This window comes from Musa acuminata, chromosome BXJ1-4, assembly GCF_036884655.1.
Source record: "Musa acuminata AAA Group cultivar baxijiao chromosome BXJ1-4, Cavendish_Baxijiao_AAA, whole genome shotgun sequence".
Classification (NCBI taxonomy): Eukaryota; Viridiplantae; Streptophyta; class Magnoliopsida; order Zingiberales; family Musaceae; genus Musa; species Musa acuminata.
Window position 1 is genome coordinate 492,084 of NC_088330.1, and position 22,150 is coordinate 514,233.

The 22,150-nt window shown below is 38.0% G+C and overlaps 1 protein-coding gene across 2 annotated transcripts; it reads right to left on the minus strand.

The window, feature by feature from the left end:
- Positions 1 to 49: 49 nt before the first annotated feature.
- Positions 50 to 21,363, minus strand: LOC135640028 (protein DGS1, mitochondrial-like). Of its 2 annotated transcripts, none has more exons than XM_065154116.1 (14): positions 20,920 to 21,363; positions 15,456 to 15,570; positions 15,118 to 15,321; positions 14,806 to 14,952; positions 14,523 to 14,687; positions 10,940 to 11,134; positions 7,792 to 7,892; positions 7,379 to 7,468; positions 4,071 to 4,143; positions 3,964 to 3,992; positions 3,739 to 3,862; positions 1,480 to 1,590; positions 485 to 585; positions 50 to 396 (listed from the first exon to the last, which is right to left on the minus strand). In XM_065154116.1, exons 1-14 carry the CDS (start codon positions 21,027 to 21,029, stop codon positions 276 to 278), a joined length of 1,686 nt encoding a protein of 561 aa, XP_065010188.1. In that variant the 5' UTR covers positions 21,030 to 21,363; the 3' UTR covers positions 50 to 275. The 2 variants fall into 2 exon arrangements, with proteins under 2 accessions (XP_065010188.1, XP_065010183.1); XM_065154111.1 differs by lacking the exon at positions 20,920 to 21,363 and adding an exon at positions 19,806 to 20,085.
- Between the last annotated feature and the right edge of the window lie 787 nt (positions 21,364 to 22,150).

Sequence of the window (22,150 nt, forward strand, 5' to 3'; positions counted from 1 at the left end):
TATTGTTACAACCTAATATTTCCAGATGTAAGATCCATCATGCCATTGATCAATGAGAAACACACACACACACACACATGTAATAATGACTCAAAAAAATGACACCTGAATGTGTAAAACAAACAGAAAAAAACACAAAAGTGACAATGTAAATTAAAGATTACATATGCAAAGTAACAATATATAATATTGTAAGTCATAGTGTGGATGATAACATAATCCCTGCCAAGCTATTTAATAATAGAGTCTGAAAGGTGAAAAACTGAAATCGTTGATCACTGCCGCTTTGAAGAAGGAAGCAAGCAATCATACATCCGCCCCATTCTTGAAGTAACAGTAAGCTTGTATATGGTTTTCAAATCCGGCTTAGCTAAGTCCACAATATCCTGTCGCAGGCTGCAAAGGGGAAAAAAAAAAAAGATCGTTTGCACTCATTAATACCATCAACATATGCAATAAGAAATTTGAAGAAAACACCACTAACCTTATCCACTCGCCGGTTTCCTTTGCATGACTTTCCACTGCCTTGTACAGGTGATCAAGACTACACAACACCAATCCATACAAGCATCGAGCATCATCCTCCTATTTAATTAAAAGTTGTGGGGTATTAAATACGTGATCCATGTTTCTTTGGTTAATATAAAGTTACCAAGTGGAATGACTAGAATTTTAACAGGCAACAACCGACAGTTTTTCTATGTTTCATACACAACGGGTGAAACATTCATTCTCTGACAAAGAATATGTGCAACTTCTAGTGGAATAGTGAAAAAAATAATCTAATAGTCATGTTTTAGCAAAACAAAACCACAGTTCATCTTTTAGAGATAAAAAACCATTTTCGGCCAAAAGCATCTTCTGAAGATTAGCTCTTGTAACAAGGAGCCATAATTTTCATGTATCTTTTGAACTGCATTTAGAATATGTATATATCCTTGACTTTGGCATACCCTGGCAAATGTTTATTAAAACCACTATTACTTCAATTTTTTAATCAAAATTTCCATCCTTCACTTATAAGACTCACCAAAGCATCGCAAAAACACATACTGCCAGTTAACAAAGCCAGTTTGCAACTATTACAGTAACAAGGATCTGATTCTGAAAGTTTTTCAGTTTTGGCATATAATGTATTGGAAGACTAGAATCTTGGGGCCAGTAGGTTGAGACATGATGTGGGCTCATCCGGTCCACTCACAAAGAGAAATCTGGTATCAGGACAATAATGATGAACAGCTGCAAACAGCATCAAGTTTGAGGAGCTTATATTCTCCTAATACTTAAAACCAGTTGATAGGTACTAAAAGAGGGTAACAGGTATCAGGTCTCAACCTAACAAGCAACAACAATCTCAAACCAAATAAACTGAATTACACAAAAGACGAAAGCATTAAAAAACACTTGTATATCTTAACGGAAAGTGAACTTCAAAATTTTCACCAATATAAATAATTTGCAAAATATGTTCAATTGTACCTTCCCTTCATCCATGCAAGTCTGGAACTGCACCAGTCTTTTCTCAACTTCAACAACAAGAAGCCGCCTTTTCCTGCGAGCAACTCTCCCTCTGCCTTCTGCACCTTTATCCTGATATTATCTACAGTAATTAGAATTCAAGTGGGCTACCAACAACTTTAGCAATGCAATTCACTATTAGGTTAGCTTTATAAGAAAGATTAAATAAAAATGCACATTGGAAACAAGAAATAATTATCAAATGAGCATGCACAAAAATTATCTGATTGGCCAGTCAAGGAAAGCAACTTCTGAAGTCAACAAGTTAAAGGGAACAAAGACATGCTGATTGATACAAAGGAGCATTAAGTGTCTCTCCATCGTGCATCAAATACCTAACCACATCATGACCCGCTCTTATTGCCCCACCTTTTGCTAAAACCTGTTTTCCATTGAATCTCCAATCAACCAAACTTAAGTGTGACCTCTTTAAATCAATCTCTCCAAAAATAGTAGTGCCCTATGTTTCTGAATAGATGAAACAATATAAGCAGATACCTGCATCAAGGCTTTCATGTTGGCATGGCTCAAACATTTCCCTTTTTTATATTGCAGTAGAACCAAAATAAGCCAAAGAATTTGCCAGATGCAATGACTCCTCATTTTAGATGCATGGAGAAGATCTCCAAATCTGTGCTAAGGAATTTCTATATGCTGTTTTAGATTCTGTTTAAATATTGCAATGAAATCCATGTTACTGTTGGAAGAGATTGTTTCATCATGATTTTCAAGGACCAAGCAGTTATAGTTTTCAATTAACTGTAGACACACTAGACAATGGAGAACTTAGTTCCAACCTATTGAAAAAAAAAAATTAGAAAATATTTTGAATACACCACATTTTTAGTACTTCTATTTGATAGCTATAGAGGTTGTTTTTAGGCTTTTCTGAGAAGCTGAGGCTCATAAAGCTAGCACTTTGAAGCCTTGTTATGCCTTGTCATGCCATGTGTACCATGACTTGGAAAATTACCATCCAGATCCTTAGTTCTAAATAAAATAGACAAAATATATAACAACTGTTCTCTAGTTTTTTCTTCGTCCTCTCAAATCCATGCCCTAGCTTTTCAGATTTGGCTTGAGAACAGATATCAACTGAAAAAGAATCAAAGAGCCAATCCTGAATAATCTAATTAGGATATTATTTTTTTATTGCAACAATTTTGTAGCACGCATCCAAGCCATTCCATCTTCCATTTAATATCACATGCCACAAAAGACCAAGAGGTCAAAAGAGAATATTTGAAATTTTGAATTTCATAATTCGGTCCCGGATCATCAATACAAAGGTCCAGCAACTACTGTAAAAATATATTTTGACTGCCCTAGTTTGCATATCTTGCCACGCATCTCTCAAAGTCCATTTCTACAAAAGAGACTTCCAGTTTGCTTTGTCCTTCATTAGCAAAAGCGTTCATTTTTCTTATTGCATTTGTATTTTTTGCTTAGCTCCACCATGGTTTATGATTACTGAGAATCTTTGAAACACAGCATCCTGATCGACCAACTAAATGAGAGAGTTGAGGTCAATTGAAGAAAGAACCTTCAATCATCAACTTCTATTTTTAGTATCTTTTCATTGGGATATAAGATGTCGATAGGCTCAACTAATTAGCAAACTAAAAGATCCAACGGAGAGGTAGCTTGTGCTTGCAATGATTTCTCACAATTTTAGTCTTAACTGCTTCAGCGATGACAGCCCTACTTATTCGAATTGTGCAATAATATTTATTCCAAACTTAGCTACAAAATATAACCTATCATGGAAACAACAGCCAAAATACAACAACTAGAGCTTTGATTCATATTTGTTTTAGACTTCTTTTCCAAATGTGCAATCTAATCAGCTGCTCCAACTTCATCACTTACAGCTCTACTATTCATTGATGATTAACAACAACCATGTCTCAGCAGTTTTTACTTTAAAAGCACATATTAATCTTAACACAAGGTAGTTTCTAGAAAGTTGAAACTTTAGGCTAGGTGCCTATCTTTATAGCATGTTCCTATATGAAATGTCAAGGTTCCCTCAAAAACACAGCCAATATCATATTTAAACAGAATGAAAGAACCAACTGAAAATATTGAAAAAATACCCAAAAGATAATGTCATAGATGTGCAAGAATTTCACAAATTATAACAAAGTTTTCATCATAATTCAACTAAAATATAAGAACTTTGCAAACCATAATAAAGATCTAACAATTATATGTGCCTACCTGAATAACCCATGCCCGTACCAACACAAGCAGAAGAAGAGAAAGAAAAAAGGCTGGTAGAGCAGCTAGAATAGCAAAATTTATTTCATTTGCCTTAAGAATCTGATTCAGCTCAAGCATTGCTCTGTATAAAAAAAAAAATTCTTTAGTGCAGTCAAAAGACTCAGAACAACATATAATAATATATTTTTATTGAAACATCCAGATGAAAATGATTCAACTTACGTCTCAAGATCCAGCTTCAGCTTTTGAATCTGTAATTCCACAGAGTTAATATGCAATAGCATCAAGATCAGTCATAACATCTATTTTAAGATAAGGGAGAAAAGAACCTGAATAAGCATTGCTCGAGCAAGCTCTCCACTCAAGAGATTTTGAAGCGGGTGCATCACCTCTTTCTCATATCTGCAGTAACACATCTACTAGTTATCTGGATGTATATAGAGGAAACTAATAACAACTTAAAAAAGGGAATAATCTCAGTTCAAGCCTGCAATAATTAAATGAGCACAAGTGTGAAAAAGCACCATTTCCTATGGAAAATAAAAGAAAGCCCTCATCGGAAATAATCAATTATTAGTTTCCTGAAAAGGTGATGCAAAAAATTTTACTTCTTTTTAACGAAGGTATACAATTGTTACAATCATAGAATAGTTCTAGTTAATACAAACAAATCATCAGACAACTAAATTATAATGTTCTTATGGTTTCAAGCAAGGTCTTCAATTTCGAATAATACTGTCCATATCGGATGGTATTATATATATATATATATAGGCGATATCACAGATTTTTTTACTTTTATATATATATATATATATATATATATATATATATATATATATATATATGTGACGTCACCTAACGTGGGGAGAAGAGAGGTGACACCGTCGAAAATTTTATATATATATATCAATGGTATACCGAGCGATATACAATACCGTAACGTACCGAACGAATGTCAAAACTCCGGTACGGTACGATATTTCAATCCTTGGTTTCAAGTACCAATCAGTATGATGCATACCATCCAGTATTTATCGGTCCATGCTTGGACCGGTATCGAACCATATGTTCCGATAAAGATCAGCATTTAAAATCTTAATATTTTATGTGGTTTATAACTAGGTGGCATGGATCAATATGTCACCACATTGATCTAGTAGATTACCAAAACTAGTATCAGACCGAGATTTATAACCTTGAATGGTACACTAACATATCAATTATCAAGAAGCATCTTTCTGACAATTCAACAAGTCGAAGTAATTAACTTATACTGGTATTAATGGATGTGAAAAAAATCATAATAATTGTGAATTTAAGCAAAGATTGTTGTGCCGACCTGTACCGCTTGGTACGAACGATATGTATCAGTTCAATAAGATATTGGTACACAGACCGTCCTCTAGTGGGCAATACTGTCACATGACCCCTTATTGGGTGATACGGGGTCTATACCCGATGGTAACGATCGAAATCAGATCATTACGGATCAAAGGCCAAGATTACCCTATTTCAAACGGTCAAATTGACCGTTTGAGGCTTAGAAAATGGTTTTTAAATCCTTTCCTCCCTCTTTCAACTCATTTCACTTTCTCAATCAACTCTCTTAAATTCTTTTTCACTCATATCTCTCCCTCATTCTTACATTTTCACTCTCCTAAACTCAACAAGACTATGATTTGTAGATTGGATCAAATCTAGGAGGTTAATTTGCGAGGCTTCAGAGGAAGTTCACTCTAATCAAGAGGTATATGTTCTCTTTCTAGATTTTTATTGATTTATAAGATGATTAAGCTTATTCTGTGTGATTAATGACTCAATGTCCAATATGTTGTTTGATATGCTTTTGATGGTAGAATAGTGTTAATTAGGAAATAATTAAGGTATTTAATGTTACGATTAGTGTGTTTAATATTGATTTTTTTAAAATTACACTTAATAGATCAAATATTTATATTTCAAGCATATTAAGGCGATTTATATGTTTGTAATGGTATAATAGGTTTAATTAGGTTTTAATTAATTTTTTTTTAATGCTATGATTAATGGTTTTAATGATGATTTAATCAAAATTTAATCAATATGGGGTCAATTCAAAGTCTTTAATACCTATTAGAGTGTTTGACATGTTTATAATGGTAAAAGAGGACTAATGAGAGATTAATTAACTATGATGATATTGAAAATTATTGGGTCAATTAAATGTCTTTAATGTCTATTAGAGTGCTTGACATATTTATAGTGATAAAAGAGAAATAATTAGTGAGTAATTAACTATGTTAATGATGTGATTTGTTTATCTAATGATGATTTCATCGTAATTTAACCTATATTGGATCATAATTACATATCTAATACTTTTTAGGGTGTTTGATATATTTATAGTGATAAAATAAAGCTAATTAGAGTTTAATTATGTTTTTATTACTGTAATTAGTATATTCAATGATAAATTTAATGATATTGAGTCAATTCTACGTATTTAATGTCAAATAGGTTGATTGACATATTTATAGTGACAAAATAGGGTTCATTACGATATTATGTGTAATTGCACTTTATTATTTTAAATTAGGACTAATCGCAACTAGCTTATTTGATTTAATTTTTCTAGGAACATAGCACCAAAGGAACAGGCACATGAGAACGCTCGGGATCATGCCTGAAAGATGGACAGGAACCATCATCATTAACAATACATTTATTGTGACTACATCAGCAAGGGTGGAGGAATCACCTAAGTCAAGATGCATTTGGTCAGTGGGTATCTGATGTTGCAAAATGCAAGAAGGTTCCTTGACGGAGGTCCGTAAATCATTTCAAAACCAGTTATAACAGACAATAGAAGATACAATAAAAAAAGTAGACAAGAGCTGAGGAAGAATACTATAGGGCTACGCAAGAATCAATGTATGATGACAATGAGGGTCGCGACGATAAAATCAACTTGGATATCAAAGCTGGTATTCGTGCATCACTAGAGCATCAGTATATCTACAAGGAAGCAATGAGGCATCGACGACCTGACTCACGATGAGAGCATAGCGGTAGCGGTGGCGGTGGCGGTAGATTTGCGTCACAAGGAATCCAGAGGTCGATCAACATGAGGCAGCCAACTGCCCCTCCTCAATTAAGTCGAATTGGTAGCATGAGGCAGGATGGAATCCATGGTTTTATAAGAGGACTTGATAGGAGGTCCGCACAAGATATTATTGATATTGATCCGCAAGCCTATCCTTTATATACAGCGAAACAGATACGGATTGACGATGCATATACAAAAGAAAAGAAGCGGGATATTGGGAAGGCAATTGCAAAATGATTCCAAATTAAAAAGCATCAACCACCAAAGCAATTGGATACATTGTGAAAAAATGGTAGAAGTGAACGATCATTGTGAGATTCCATCATATTATGTAAAGATCAATAGTTCAGAAAAAGAAAGTAATAGAAGCATGTGTAAATAAACAAAATACGTAACATTATTTCTGTCCTTGAAGACTGAAGCAAACATATTTGCACATGCACGAGAAAGTCAATGTAGAAAATGGTCATCACTTGTCATCAGAGAGTGGGTGCAGAGTAAATACTGTATAAAACAGCTTTAGGTATGTTTAAGAATTGTAATTTTTACCTGGCCATGACCATTTCCAGCATTTCCTGATCTGGAATATTCTCTGGTAGCTTTTGACCTTTTGTTTGCTCACAGAAAGCCAACAACATCCTGGAAATTCACCAAAAGTCACTAAGAATCCAGCAGCCAATAAGGTGAGCATCAACCAAGAATAGCAATTTTGGTTCCATTGTCAAACCAGCTGAAAAAATGAAATAAAGAGAAGATCCCACACAACGCAGAATCGCAGATTCTAATGGTTGTCCATGTAATTATATTGAAAATTCACTGGAAATTTACCTTTTCCACCAAAACACTAACGATTGGAAGGGGAACAAAGGCCACACAAAATCAGAAAGTTGATTAAATTGCTGACTTGTGGTATCAGACTATCAGTTATATACATAGATCACAAAGAAATAGTAGAACTTAACCTGTGTAAAGAATCGGCAGTCAACTGCACCTCTTCTATTTCCATCACGCCTTTATGTCTCCTCCTAAATGTTTCAAAAAGTTCATCTCTGATGGAAATAAGCTGAAAATTGCAGACTGAAAATCAGATAAAAATCATAATTAATTTGATTTAGCATAAACAGTCTATGCATTCAATCTGTGAAATAGTATACAGCATCAACTAAAAAAACAGAAGGTAAGAACTGAGAAGTTTCCATGAGTCATAAACTTAACTATCACCATTACATTTGATAAGAACTCTTTAAGCAAGACATAAAAAGCTTCAGCTCATTAAACCAATACTCCAAAATCTAGGCCTGAAAGCTACAACAAAGATTTTTTCATAGGGCATGGTTCCTGCTTGAAACATGGTGTCTCCACCCATGAAGCATAAGCCCATAGGTCTGCAAGCCATGAAGCATAAGCCCACAGGTCATACTTACAGAATCACTTAAAAATGCAAGAGACATTATATGGTTTCCTTTTTTTTCTTTTGAGGCAAAAGTAGCACCACTGCAGTCTTATTCATTAAGTACAGTAAAAAGGATGAGAAAAGAGAGAAAGTGAGGGAGAGAAAGAAAGGTGAGGAACAAAATAAAAGTAACTAAATATGTGTTGAATCTTCAATCCCAAAAAACATCAAAGTCCACTGCCTAAAAGTCACCAAGGCAACCTTGAAGATTCTATCGTTCCTCTCCTTCCACATGGTTCAACAGAGGAAAACAAGCCCATCTTCAAATCTCCTCCATTTAGCTAGGAATAACTCTTATGCCACGAAAACCAAGTTTGTCAAACCTGGATATTGCTGAGGGAAATCAAAGCTTAAATTAATAAAGGAAGCCTTTTCGGAAGCTTATGTTGTGAGCCAATTTAGATTGCTTGTGCTTGTTAAAATTAATTGGAAGACTTGCAAGTTTAGAACAACAAAGAGCAACCTCCTTTCTTCAGCCAAAAATGGGTCAACATGCAGTATGCAAAATGATAATTTGAAGAACAGGCCATTAATTAAACCAAGTTCGTTCAGTAAATGAAGTGATCTAGTAAGAACATCCACTGCCAAGATGAATAGCATGGGATAGAGGGAGGAAGTTACCCTGTCACAGGCCTCATTTGGGTGATAAATAACAAGTAACAGAGTCATCGATGGAGATCATTGGTGATTGACAAAGAACTTTGATCCAACTACATCACCAGCAGCTAAACCCTTAAGCTTTAAACATGTTAAACATGAAGTCCCAAAAAAGCTTATCACGTGTGTGCTAAATTTCTAGTTTAAAAATAAGTAGGAGAGTCAACCAATGAATTTAATTTCGGGTGCCGGACAGTCCAAGACTATACCAGTATGGATCCAGTCCATAGCCAAACGAATACCAATCCAACCCATGCTGAGTACCAACACAAGGTACACCAATGTGTACCAGAGGAGACAGAAAAGAAGAGGAGGAGGAGAAGAGGAGACAAGGCAGGAGGAGAGGAGAGAAAGGAGGAGAACCAAGAGGCAAGCTAGCGAGTAGCATCAAGAAGTTGAGGCGTCAATATTTGAGAAGTCAAATAGACCGCATGCAAAGCCCTAACTGCTGGCAATCCACATCCATATTCATGCCCAGATTGACAAATGCTAATTGATATGAATCAGTCCGAACAAAATTGTGTTCCTTGCTGTCAATAAATTTAGTCCATTTGTGTTCATCGTTAGATTTGTATCAATTTAGGTTTATATGTAAAAGTATTCAATTTAACACAAATATTTAATAATATTTTTTTTTTTTTTCAAATGGATCACATCATGCCATTCTCAGATTAATTGGGATCATGACATGCTACTTTAGGTTTCCTAAAAAATGTTATCCCTTATCAATGTCAACTCTGGGTCATGTTATCTTGTCCTGTTTAAAATTGATATTCTTCTATCAAATGGCTCATGAAGAAATCAGTGATGCTGCTTCACTTCAAGAATGATAATCAGACCAGGTGGATAAGGAGATTAGTCTGGCGAACATAATGAAAAGAACCTTTGTGAAGATCGTCAAGATTCAGTTCAATAATCTAATAGGTTAAGTGAAGTCCATTAGAGGCACTTCCATATTGGGCATTAGTGATGACTTGATTAGTAACTTAGTAGAATTTGATTTAGCATTGAAATTTTTAAAGACCGGCAAAATCCTCCATTACTTGGTCCTAGAGATCTTGTAATGATATCAAAAAATCATTTTGACTCAGGGCCTTTTCTCAGCCTAAAGATCACTTAAAATAGGAAAAAAGAAGAGATGGCAAAAGAAACCAAGATGATAAAACAGAAACTATAATAACTTCGGCAAGTGAGCTGTCATGATAACAAAAGAAGGCTAAACCAAAATTACTTGGAGGAATTCATATAGGCCCCCCACATCTCCAATCAAATAGACAAGAAGCTAAGATCATGGTTAAGGACAGCTGAACATCTTGGCTCTGCTTGTCACATACCATGAATAGTTTAACAGCCTCATCATGTAACCTCTAAAACTGAGGGAACCGAGGTGAAATGACAACACCACTGGATCTTGGACCAATAACTCCCTTTATTATAAATGGTGAAGAAAGGGTTTCTACGGTTGTCAAAGCTCAAGGGTAGGAGGATCCTTACTGGCAGTGATCCTTCATTCCACTAGTAGATGTTTGCTTCTTTTCACATGGAACTTCTAAAAATGCGTTAATGGACTAGTGGGAACAGTTGGAGATCTTTCTTCTTCAAGCTCTTCCATTGGAATTCCTCCTAAGGTGAAGGAGAATTGATCTTGTCAAAACAACCAGTTGATCTAACAGTGTACTAGTGTAGAGGAAAAGAAACTTGAAAAGGTAGTAAGGCAGAGATATTCTTGATAGCTACAGTAAAGTTGAGGCACATCATAACATGTCTCATCTTAATTAGATGAGAACCTTGGAGTTAAGCTAAGGCCATTATTGGTCAGCTTTGGTCCACTGACTTGAGCTATTGCAGCAATGGTTAGTTCAAATTCCAAAGGGCATGGTTGAAGTTAGGATTGTCTTCGTATTCACACTCAAGAAAGCACCAAGTTTGACTCAACCAGATCATGTTGGCTAGCACTGAGAAGTAAAAACAGTATCAAATAAAAAATTTATGCAGCATACTGGTTGTTCAACATGATCCTTCAGAAATCCAGTTGCAGATTCCTTTGCTTCACAGATCCAATTGTCTATGTCAGAGCTTCCCGTCAAACTACTATGCCGCAAGAGCCACACTGAACATAGTGAGAGGCCAACTGCACCGCAGGTGTAATGTAACCAATATAATGTCAATCTCTTTGGTTTTTGACATGTGGAAAGCTGACAAGCACAAATTCAAAAAACAATTGTTACACATGACAACATAATGAAAATAGTAAGAATGATGGAACAAAAAATTATAACCCAAAAATGAATACTTCTCTGAAAGACATCTACCAGATTATATGCTCATCTACCATCATTGTTTTCCGAGCACCAACTTCTGTGGTAGAAGTGTGGAAGTATTATTAGGATATTGTATTTTGTATGTGGCTGAAGTCAAATGTACTTTCTGATTCATTCACTGTTTAGTATATTTAAAACAATAATTTTAAACAAGTTTCGCCGAATAGGCCAATTTCATTCTGATCCAGGATCTGAAGTGGCCATTCTCAAACCTGAGTTAGCTCAATGGAAACTGATCAAAATCAGAAAGTCTAGGTCAGGAATTGCTGATTTGGGCCTGTTACAACTGATATAATACTGTTGCAAGAAGTAAAAGAGACTTAAAGAAGTGGTGATGCTAGTAATAGCAGTCACACCTCCATCGGAGGCAGCCAACTATGCCGAAGGAAAGAAAGCACAAACAAGAGAAAAGGTCTGACCTTTTTCTCCACTGCTCCGCCACTGCTTGCATGTGCCTCTTACTGGATGCATATGTGTGTGCATATATATGTGTGTGAGTGTATGTAACACCCCTGATTAGTCCCACATCGAAAGTGGGTAGGATTAAGATTGACTTATAAGGGTCTGATGAGTATACTACTATCAACTTCAGCTTAAGTATTTTGGTCAGTGGTTTAGACCAAACGAAATTGATAGGTCAGTTAGCCCATCAGACCCGGGTCATGACATTTGGTATCAGAGCCGACCTAGTATTTGAGCATGGTGAGGGGGCTCGAGTAGGAAAGGGCTACCCGTAGACGGAGTCAGAGGACTCGTCACGGCGTGGAGCCACCACTGGGCTACGCCTCACATGCACTATGCTAGGGTTTGATCTGGGTTATGTTGGGGCTTGACGAGGACGTCAAGCCTTTGAGTGGGGGTGATGTGTATATATAGAGAGATAGAGAGGGAGAAAAAGAGTGATCATGGGACTATGGTTTACTTTGCTTTGAGGGGTTTTCTGTAATTTTGTTTTGTACTACGATGTCAGCATGTTTTTGAAAATTATAGATATTATAGATGTTACATCTAAATATTTTTCCAGTCAATCTATCCCAAATTCTTCACCAATCTATCTAATCCAATAAACCATGGTTGATGAAGAAAAATGACACTTTAGAGATTGTTGGTCTCCACATATCTTTAGTTGAGAAATATGGTTGTTAGACCAATCAGAGACAATAGATAACTGACTAGTGACTGACGATGGTTGGTAATTGTCTGACAAAACATTAACCTGCCTTACCACCAAAAGACCATGAGATTGATAAAGTCAGCCATTAATCATCTGAAATTTATAAGTTTGTCTGATGGCCAGTAATATGGATCCCAAACAAATAAATACTCGATGAGCTCTAACTTCCTATGGATTGACAATTATTGATCTCAATTATTGGTTTATTGTCAGTTATGATCACCGGTTATTGGTAAATTAGACAACTAATAGAATGTTAGTTACTGAATGCCACCCACCTAACATCATTTTGTTGACTGATTGTCAAACATTACAAGATCATAAAAAAAATTTCATCTTTTAACAATAATGTATCATCAACCACGAGATGTTTGACAGTCGATCATTGTCGTTCCTGAGCCAGCCATTCACTAGTTATCATAACCAACAAATGATATTCAATCATCGGCTATCCAGTGATCTCCAATAGCTGGATACCTAAAATCAAGGTTTACAATACCATCCACTATGGTAGAGTATGGGCATCATTTACCAGTCCAACAGCCTATCGATATGTGAACCATGGTAAATCAAATGATACACTCGGTTCAAGACCTTTACCACTTGCTACACCCTATACATGACTTGTACTAAAGTCTGACACTAGGCCATTTCTTTTTTGATGTTTTTTCAACTTTTTTATAGAATTTTGACAGTCGGGCCTGGTACTAGGCAGCAGTTTTTTTTTTCAACTTCTCAGTACACCGGTAGAGAACCAGTCCAAGCTCTGACCGTTACACTAATGGTATACAAAATTGCGAACCTTACTCAAAAGTCAAAAGTCAAAAGTCAAAAGTCAAAACTACAAATCAGTTTTGTAACCACAGCCCACAGTCATTTGGCTAACCTCCATAACATCAGCTCACCATAGTTCAAGGTTATTGAGGATATTATTTATAAAGGCGTGTCAATTTGGGCACAAGGGACTTTTGGATTGAGTTGAAATGAACCAAATGTACCTTTAATATGAACCACACTATCATCGTTAATCAGCAAAACACCCTAAAGAAACAATTTCTGATATAGGTCATATAATAAAAGGAATTTTTAAAGCACATTGGAAATGGCAAATGATAGATAACATGAAGTCCATAACAATCAGCAGGTGGAATTCACAAGCATTTGAAATATTCATGTTTGGCATCATATTTGTAGATAGAACAATGGTGAGTTACTAAGTTTTTTCTTTAAAATATTTCAAAAAAATGGCAAGGTATGTGGAGATCTATATTTTTCAACCACATGCCCCAACCCCCCCACCCAAAAAAAAAAGAATAAAATTATTTCTTTTTTTTTCTTTTTGAGGAAGAATAGGGAGATCTATATCTTTTGAGGTTTGGTACATTTGTTCCATTCATCTATCAGTAGGAGGTGGCAGTAGCACCCCCCCAGCAACATGGACTAATTGGATTCCAAAATCATAGTGCTCTTGGATATTCAAGATGTTTGCACCTAGGTGCACAGAGAAGCCCAAATAAAGGATCCTTATTTCCATGATTTTGTGTGCAAAGCAAGTGCACCATCACAACTTGATAGTAACTTCTTTTGCTATTTGTCAATGGGATGGATAAAGCATAACCACCCATTAAGATGACCCCATTTCTGGATTACACCTTAGATTGACATCACAAAAATGATTTCTACAGCTATTTTGAATCTTCAAGTTCTAGATTCTTGCCTAACCAGACAATTAAAAGTAATTCATAATAGCTTTCTTGGGGTCAAACTGTTCATCAATTAACCAATTCACAAAAGCAGACATAAAAAAGCTCTCACTCAAAGACTCAGTTAATATTCTCTTCTCCTTTTTGACAAAATATGATCAATTGAATGTATGAAATTTCTTAAATCCCGCCCTCCTAATACATTAAATAAAGTGCAGCAAATGACATCATTATCATCATCCATAATTGCATATTACAAAAAGACAAAGTGCAAACTGACCAAAAAATTAAAAGAAAATTGACAGCATTTACCAAGATCAACTATATCTGCCCAGAAACAAAACTAAACCATGAGTCCTTATTAAGAGTCTAAGAGTCTACTTACAATGAAAGATAAATATGATTCTAATCTCTGGATATTCTGATAAATCAGATCTGTAGTATCCCTTATATTAGTCTCCGTCCACTGAGATATTTCAAGGTCCACCTCAGGTATTTTCTCGAAGTGAAGTATATATGAGCCATTCTGATCCACAGAGGACTTGTCACTCTTCCATAATCACATAAAGCATGAAGAGAAAAGAAAGCAACATAAGTCTTATGTATACTAATTTCCTATTTTATGTTAAAAGATTTAAATTAAAAAATTTCTATTTTATTAGACTGACATTATGAACTACAAGCAGTTCATGTGCTTGGGAAATGGAAGCTTCTAGTTTTACGAAAAGGCTATTTATGGACAGCAGCACAAAAGGCAGTGACTTGTCAGCATCTTCAATCAATGTTCCACCATACTTGTTAACTTCCAAATAAACCTACAAGAATAGGTAAACATGTAGAATTAATAACACCTAGAGTAAAAGAGATTAGGGAGATTCACAACAAAATCTTATCATCACTTCAATCATCTAGTCTAGAAGTAGAAAGATACGCAATAGATAATACAACAATAATAAAACAAATATATGATGCAGGGAAACCTGTGCAAGAAAATCAGCGAGGCAGCGCCTTAGAATGGTCAAACTAGCAATTTTGTGAGATATTGTATTGGAAGCAGCATGAGATAGATGCTGAAATGGAGCGCCACCGGGGCCAAGTCTGCTTATCATTTCATAAGCACCATCAATAAAGGCCAATGGTCCTCTTTCAAAGATCATGAAATAAATCTTCCGAGCATTTGTTCCCTAAGAACAACAGACATAGCATTTTCATTAACAAAAAAAAAGAGTGAATGTCTCGTGTTTACTGCTGAATAACTCTTCCTCAAACATATATAGCAAGTAACACTGAGACAATAAATAAATTAACACAACAACACCTCAGCTCGAGATTGCCAAAAGTGCAAACTTTTCTGAACATTATGCAAATTGTATAATACATATTCCATAATGTCTTCTAACATAATGGACGCTCTTGATGCTCTGGCTGCAATTCTGCAATATGGAGTTTCAAACTGGTTAGCCAACTAATAGTTTGTTACTGTTTCTTATGAAAATGTGACTACATCAGAGTATTAATTCGAATAGAACATCAGAAAATTAATGCAACATAGCATGCAAGATAGTAAACCGGCTTTAAACTAATCTACCATGATTATTTCAAAGATTATTTTCGTTTTGGCATGTTGTTTCTAGATTATTGAGAAGTAAGGCTAAAATCATGGTTTCTGAAATCCACCGATCCTCAACCAGGTTGGTATTACCAGCTGGCTCTCTAAATGCCTGAACAAATTGATTGGACCAGAAGGAGGACCAATGTCGAGAATTCCGATCAGATCCTATCGCTTCTAAATAGATGATACCACAGAGTCAAAGAAGTGCGAACAAACAAAGCATAGAGAATAATAGTAGTTGTGGAAATATTAACAATCAAAATGGTTTGACCAAAGGAAGAAATGGTATAACACATTATTAGGATCCCTTTATTTTTTGAGCTTTTGAATAATATTTATTGAATCTGTTTAGTTCAGTTAGAGTCGGATAGAGGTTTATTTAATATTTATTTATTATTAAGAGGCCAAGTCCTAGTGGACTCCGGGTGAGGGATGTAATTGTTTCTTTTCGGCAAGCAATGAAATATTATTTAGTCTTTTGACAAACCCTAGGAGGTTGATCCCCTCGAAGTGATCAAGGAGGTCAATCCCCTCGAAGTGATATCCCCTTTTCTCCTCTTGTTTCAATGATAAAACCCTAGGGTCTTATCATTTGGTATCAAAGCAGCGATCCTCGACGTTCTCGTTGCAATTCCTTACAACACTTCGCAGCAGTTATCATCATCTCAAAAAAAAAAAAAAGTGAGAAGAGTGAGAAAGGATCGTCGCAGCCACATTCACGAGCAAGGCTTCGCCCCTGCTTTCGACCAGTGACCACTATCGCCGCTGCTCTCCGGCCAGCGACCACCACCGCCGCTGTTTCCCAACCAGCACCCTCTCTCTCTCTCTCTCTCTCTCTCTCTCTCTCTCTCTCATTGCGTTGCAGCTGCCCTCCAGTCGCTCACACCCCAACCCGCTCGAGTGAGAAAGGGGCACCTTATCCCACCTTCCACCGCAGTCATCCTTAGCCGAGCCTTCGCCAGAGATGACGCTGCCAGCGTCCCGTCCCGCCGCAGCCCCGCGACCGCTTCCCGACCAGAGTCCACCGCCGCCCGCCTCCCCTTGGGTCGCAACCGCTTGAACATCCCTCCTCGCGACAACCAAAACAGGGCAACCATGACCGTTGTAGCCGTGCACACCCATCTGCTTCCCGACCAGCGGACCACCCCCCCCCCCCCTTCCTCATCGCTCCTAGCCTCGGCAACCACCACTTCCTCTCCTCCATCGGCATTGACAACAGAGCATCCTCTGTTGCTATAGCCGCTAGACCCTCCGCTGCCTCTCAACCTTTATCAACGCCATCGTCGCCACCCAGCCTTCAACCCGCACACAGCCTCCCAGCCCTCCTCAGCCAGCAACCTCCCCTCGTTGCGCCGCAGCCTCAACGACCACCACTTCCTCTCCTCCACCGGCATCAACAATAGAGCATCCTTTGCTGCCGCAATCGCCGGACCCTTCGCTGCCTCTCAACCTTTGTCAACGTCGCAACAACCGCCCAGCCTTCAACTTCCCAACCCTCAGCCAGCAACCTCCCCTCCTCGTTGCACCGCAGTCGCCCTCCAACCACGCACACCCATCCTGCTTCTCGACCAACGGACCACCACCGACGCTACTCCCCAACCACGCCACCACTGCTGGCTCTTGACCTTGGCAGCAACCTCCCCTCCTCGCGACGATCGAAACAGGGCAACTCTGCATCTTCTGCCGCAGCAGCCGGTCACCACAGTTTCCTCCCCTTCGCTATTGCTTCTCGGCCAACGACCACCGCCGCCGCTGCTCCCAGCCAGCGACTACCCCCCTCGTTCCCCTGCAGCCGCCCTTTAGCAACACACGCAGCGATCGCAGCACTACCCTCAACGTCCGCTTCCTCGGTAGCTTCGCGTCGATAGTGATGATGCCCTTGACTAGACATCAGAAACAAGAACTGGGGATTACAGATTTACAGTCTTACACAATGACTACCGATAACTCAGTGAAAGCATAAATTGAAGCATTGGAAACTAGAATTGAGAATCGACTACAAAAAACCCTTCACGATTTCAAAAAGAGCTTATTGGAGCACTTTAGCATGTTTCAACAAGATGGGAGCTCAAGTTTTACGTTGAACAGATCTGAAGATACAAGAAAAGGGCCCCAAGTTTATGACACAAGTTACCTACGCATTAAGGTAGAATTTCCAAGATGGGAAGATGGATCTGACCAGTTGAATCTCTAGGGCAGAAATTTTTTTTCGTTTTCACAGAACCCCAAAAGAATCCAAGATAGAAATAACCTCAATTCAGCTAGATAAAGATGCAATCCAGTAGTATGATTGATATGAAACTTACCACGAAGTTCCCTCGTGGAAGTAGTTTAAGAGAGGGCTTTTTGTTCGCTTTGGACCATTTGAATATGAGAATGTTGATAGACAGCTTTTCAAAATTCGTCAAATTTCTACAGTATTGGAATATCAGAGCAGGTTTAAACGATTGTCAAATCAAGCCAGAGATTGGTCTGAACAACAACTGGTGGGTACATTCATCGGACTTAATCCAGATATTCGGTGTGAAGTTAAGGCTCGTCAACCCCGCACTATGATCGCTACGATATCATTTGCACGTTTACATAAGGAAAAAATCAACAGGAAAAATCGTCGAAACAGAAGTGAAAACAAACAGATGATCAGCAAGCCACCCGCCTCATCTCTTCCCAACCGAAACCCTAACACCCAAAGGCTAACCCGAGAAGAACTCAAGGAAAGATCAACGAAGGGTCTATGCTGGCACTATGATGAAAAGTGGGGTAGGGAGCACAGATGTAAACAAGGGCAACTTCTGATGATTGAATCAATTGGGGAGAAACCAGAAGCTAACAATGTGGACTCCAATCATGAAGGTATGGATTCTGATGACGATGTTGAACCTATCATACATACAGTGCATGCATTAGTCGGCTACTCTAACCCGCAAACTATGAAAGTTGAAGGAACTTTGGAACATCAGCATGTTATAGTTTTGATTGATACTGATAGCACTAACAATTTTATGGATAGTACGACTGCTAACCGATTGGCCTACCACATTGAAGACTGTAACAAATTTGAAGTAAAAGTCGTCGATTGACGGATTTTAACCTGTGCAAGCAAGTGCTCAAAGATTAAACTTACTTTGCAGGGCCAAGAGTTGCTTATGGACTTCTTTTTAGTTTTTACTATCCTTAGAAGACTTCGAAGTGGTGCTTGGAATTGAATGGCTATCAACCTTGGGTGATGTTTCGTGGAATTTTTCTAAACTAATCATAAAGTTTTTTATTAATGGAAAACAAGTGATCCTAAAGGGAAGACGTGGAAGTAAGGTCACAACTGTCATTAGCCATCGGATGGAGAGGGTTTTTCAGAAGATTGCAACACTGAAAGGCCGACCTATTGCTTACAATATCAAAAAGTGGAAACCGTACTTACTTGATCAACGGGTTGTGATGCGCCATAGATATCCTGTGACTGAAGTGCTCAAAGAGAAACTCCCCGAGTTTGATGTTGCTCAGTCTTAAGGACAAGGCTGATTTGAAGGGAAAGGAATTGTTAGAATCTCTTTATTTTCTGAGCTTTTGAATAATATTTATTAAATCTGTTTAGTTCAATTAAAGTCGGATAGAGGTTTATTTAATATTTATTTATTATTAAGAGTCCAAGTCCTTGTGGACTCTGGGTGGAACTTTATAAATATAGATGAATGTAATTGTTTCTTTTCGACAAGCAATGAAATATTATTTGGTCTTTTGACAAGCCCGTGGAGGTCGATCCCCTCAAAGTGATAATGTCGATCCCCTCGAAGTGATCATCCCTTTTTCTCTCCCACCCTAGGCTCTTATCACACGTCAAAGATGTTAGAGAGGAAGCATGGAAGAAAACAAGGGTTTAAGTCCTCTAAAGGACCGTGACCAATTGATTGGATTGCAAGGATGATCTGGCTATCAAAATTCCGTGTTCTGCAGTCCACCTCATCTTCCCTTGCTCACCAGAAGAAAGAGACACACGAGCAAGAGGGTACAGCACATCCTGTTTCTTGAATGCGGGAAAGAAGAACGGGAAGAACTCACGAAGAAGACATGGTGGCGCTGGAATGCAGCGGAAGCGGAAGACCGGACCTCCGTCTGCGATGGCGGTGAGCCGGGGTGCCACGCCGGAAGATGTGGGACATCTTGGCGAGGAGAGACGAGTTGAGAGAGGGCAGACGGTCCCGCAACGTCCTCCAGATCCGGCTGGTGTAGCAAGCGACGAGGGACCTCGAGCCGATGGCATCGGAGACAGTGGAAGGGCCGGACGTAGGACTCTCGACCGGCGACGACGCCATGGCTAAAGGTTCCTCGCTGACGAACGAGTTCGAAGCTCAAGCGAGGCATAAATCGGCGAGTCGCCATTACATAGTAATTTGGACCGGGCCGGACCGCGCATGGAGAAACGGCCCAATGAGAAGGCTTGTGAGCCGAAACAGACCCATGCTATTTATTTTATTTATTTATTTACTTATTTTTATTTAGCATTCTAATTATGTTTTACCGTGACAAAATAAAACAGTAAATAATAATAATAATAATAATAATAATAATAATAATAAAGACGTGGTGAATTCAATCGAAAGGCTTTTGTCCTTTAGCCAATCTTAATTCATGATCTTCAAGTCAAAGTTCCTTTCTTATTGGAATAGGTGAATTCTTTTCTAGAAAAAAAAAGTATTATTTACAACCCTCCACTCTAGGAAATCAAAACATGTAATTCTAGGAAAATCCATTCAGTCCAAAAATGTTTAGCCTCATTAGTTCTAGTGGCTTCCCTCGCATAGTTAGTCTGTCAGTTAGTTACCTTCTCTTTACACATAGGATATGGAGGGATAGGTGAATTCTTATGAATTCATTCTCCAAAAAAATCAGACATGTTAATTTTTCATCATCTTGGCTCGAGCAAAAATGAAGGGAATGAAATTTATTTTTCATATAAATCCCCACGTATATCATACCGAATGACTCCATGTAAGAAAACATTTATAACTGTTCATTGTAAATAATTCAGTTCTTAGGCTTCTAAATTTGATCCTAATTTTATATTTGAATTACGTCACAACATGTTTTGTACTCCGACTTAAATTATTAGAGTGATAATAGATAATGTGAAATAAATATAAGAAAAAGAGGGTTTTGGGCGTGGAGAGAGAACCTTCGATCGGTGTGTGTTAGGCATTCTGCACGCAGCCACCATAAGAATTCGATTCCTTGTCCATGCGACTCTCGTGGGACTACTACCGCATTCCGCAGCTGCAAAGGCATTTTAACAAACACAAGGTAGACCCAGAACAAGTAGACTGACACAACAAAAGACCCCTTTCCTAATCTTCTCGCATGCTCGCGAACCTGAAGGCTTCATTCTCTCCCCCTTCCTTCCACATGCTAAACCTTAGTCATCCACCACTAGTCGCCCAGCAAGAAAGGAGAGCCCAACTCCACTACCACCTGGTTGGCCACAAGTTGTCCGTGCTTTTTTGCTGTAACGGGTTGAGAAATTGAGTCCACTGCAATCCAAGCCTCAGAACATACTCAACCACCTGGAGTGATTTAAGCTCCATGATCTTCGACAGCAGAATGTGCAGTAGCTGCATGATCTTTGGGCTGCTGCCATTGATGCTGACCTTCACTACAAGAGTTATCTTCTGCTGCAATCTTTGTCGCCACTGGACATACGTGATGAAGAGAGCTCGAAACGCACGCTTCACCCCAGGCATGAACCGAACCAGGTCTGGGTCCAGAACCGCCGGTCCGGGTCCGGTTCGTTCCTTTTTTTTTATGTTTTACTTTTAATTAGAAATAATATAAAGCAGCAAATAAATTTTTCAAAATTTTTATAATATTTTCACACACGTAATACCATAAAAAAATTGATCAATCCATAATATATATATATATATATATTATAATTTGTTCAGTTCTACGTAATTAAAATTAGAACCGAACAGTCCAGACTTATTATTGTTTGGTTTCGATTCCGATCCGATTTGATTGACGGTCAAATTTTGATTTTGAGTAGTTGAATCAGATCCAAATCGTCCAAATCCCGATTCCAGGCTAATGAAGCTACAGAAAGAAAGGTTGCTGTATACTATGAATCTGTCATCAGTGTTGTCGAACACTCCGAGATTTGAAGATACCAACCAGTATGAGAACGTTTTTGCAGGTCCCACATGGATCTGCAACTTGGTGTTTTGGATGTGATCATGTGCCAAACAATGGGGAGCATGACAAGCCCAGCTTCCTCAAAGCTGTTAGGTTTGTGCTGTGTCGGTCACTTTTTGAGCTGCAGAGCATCTACTTCCTGTCATATTTTAATATGCTCTCGTTTCCTGGTTGTATCTTTTTTATTTGGATGACAAAGATTTAAAAGAATTATAAAAGGA

Coding starts and splice junctions, on each gene's coding strand:
- LOC135640028 (XM_065154111.1), bottom strand. CDS start 20,059: ATGGCGTCGTCGCCGGTCGAGAGTCCTACGTCCGGCCCTTCCACTGTC. Junction 15,571..19,805: donor AGCGCCACCATGTCTTCTTC/GTGAGTTCTTCC, acceptor TCCATATTGCAG/AATTGCAGCCAGAGCATCAA. Junction 3,993..4,070: donor CTCGAGCAATGCTTATTCAG/GTTCTTTTCTCC, acceptor GTGGAATTACAG/ATTCAAAAGCTGAAGCTGGA.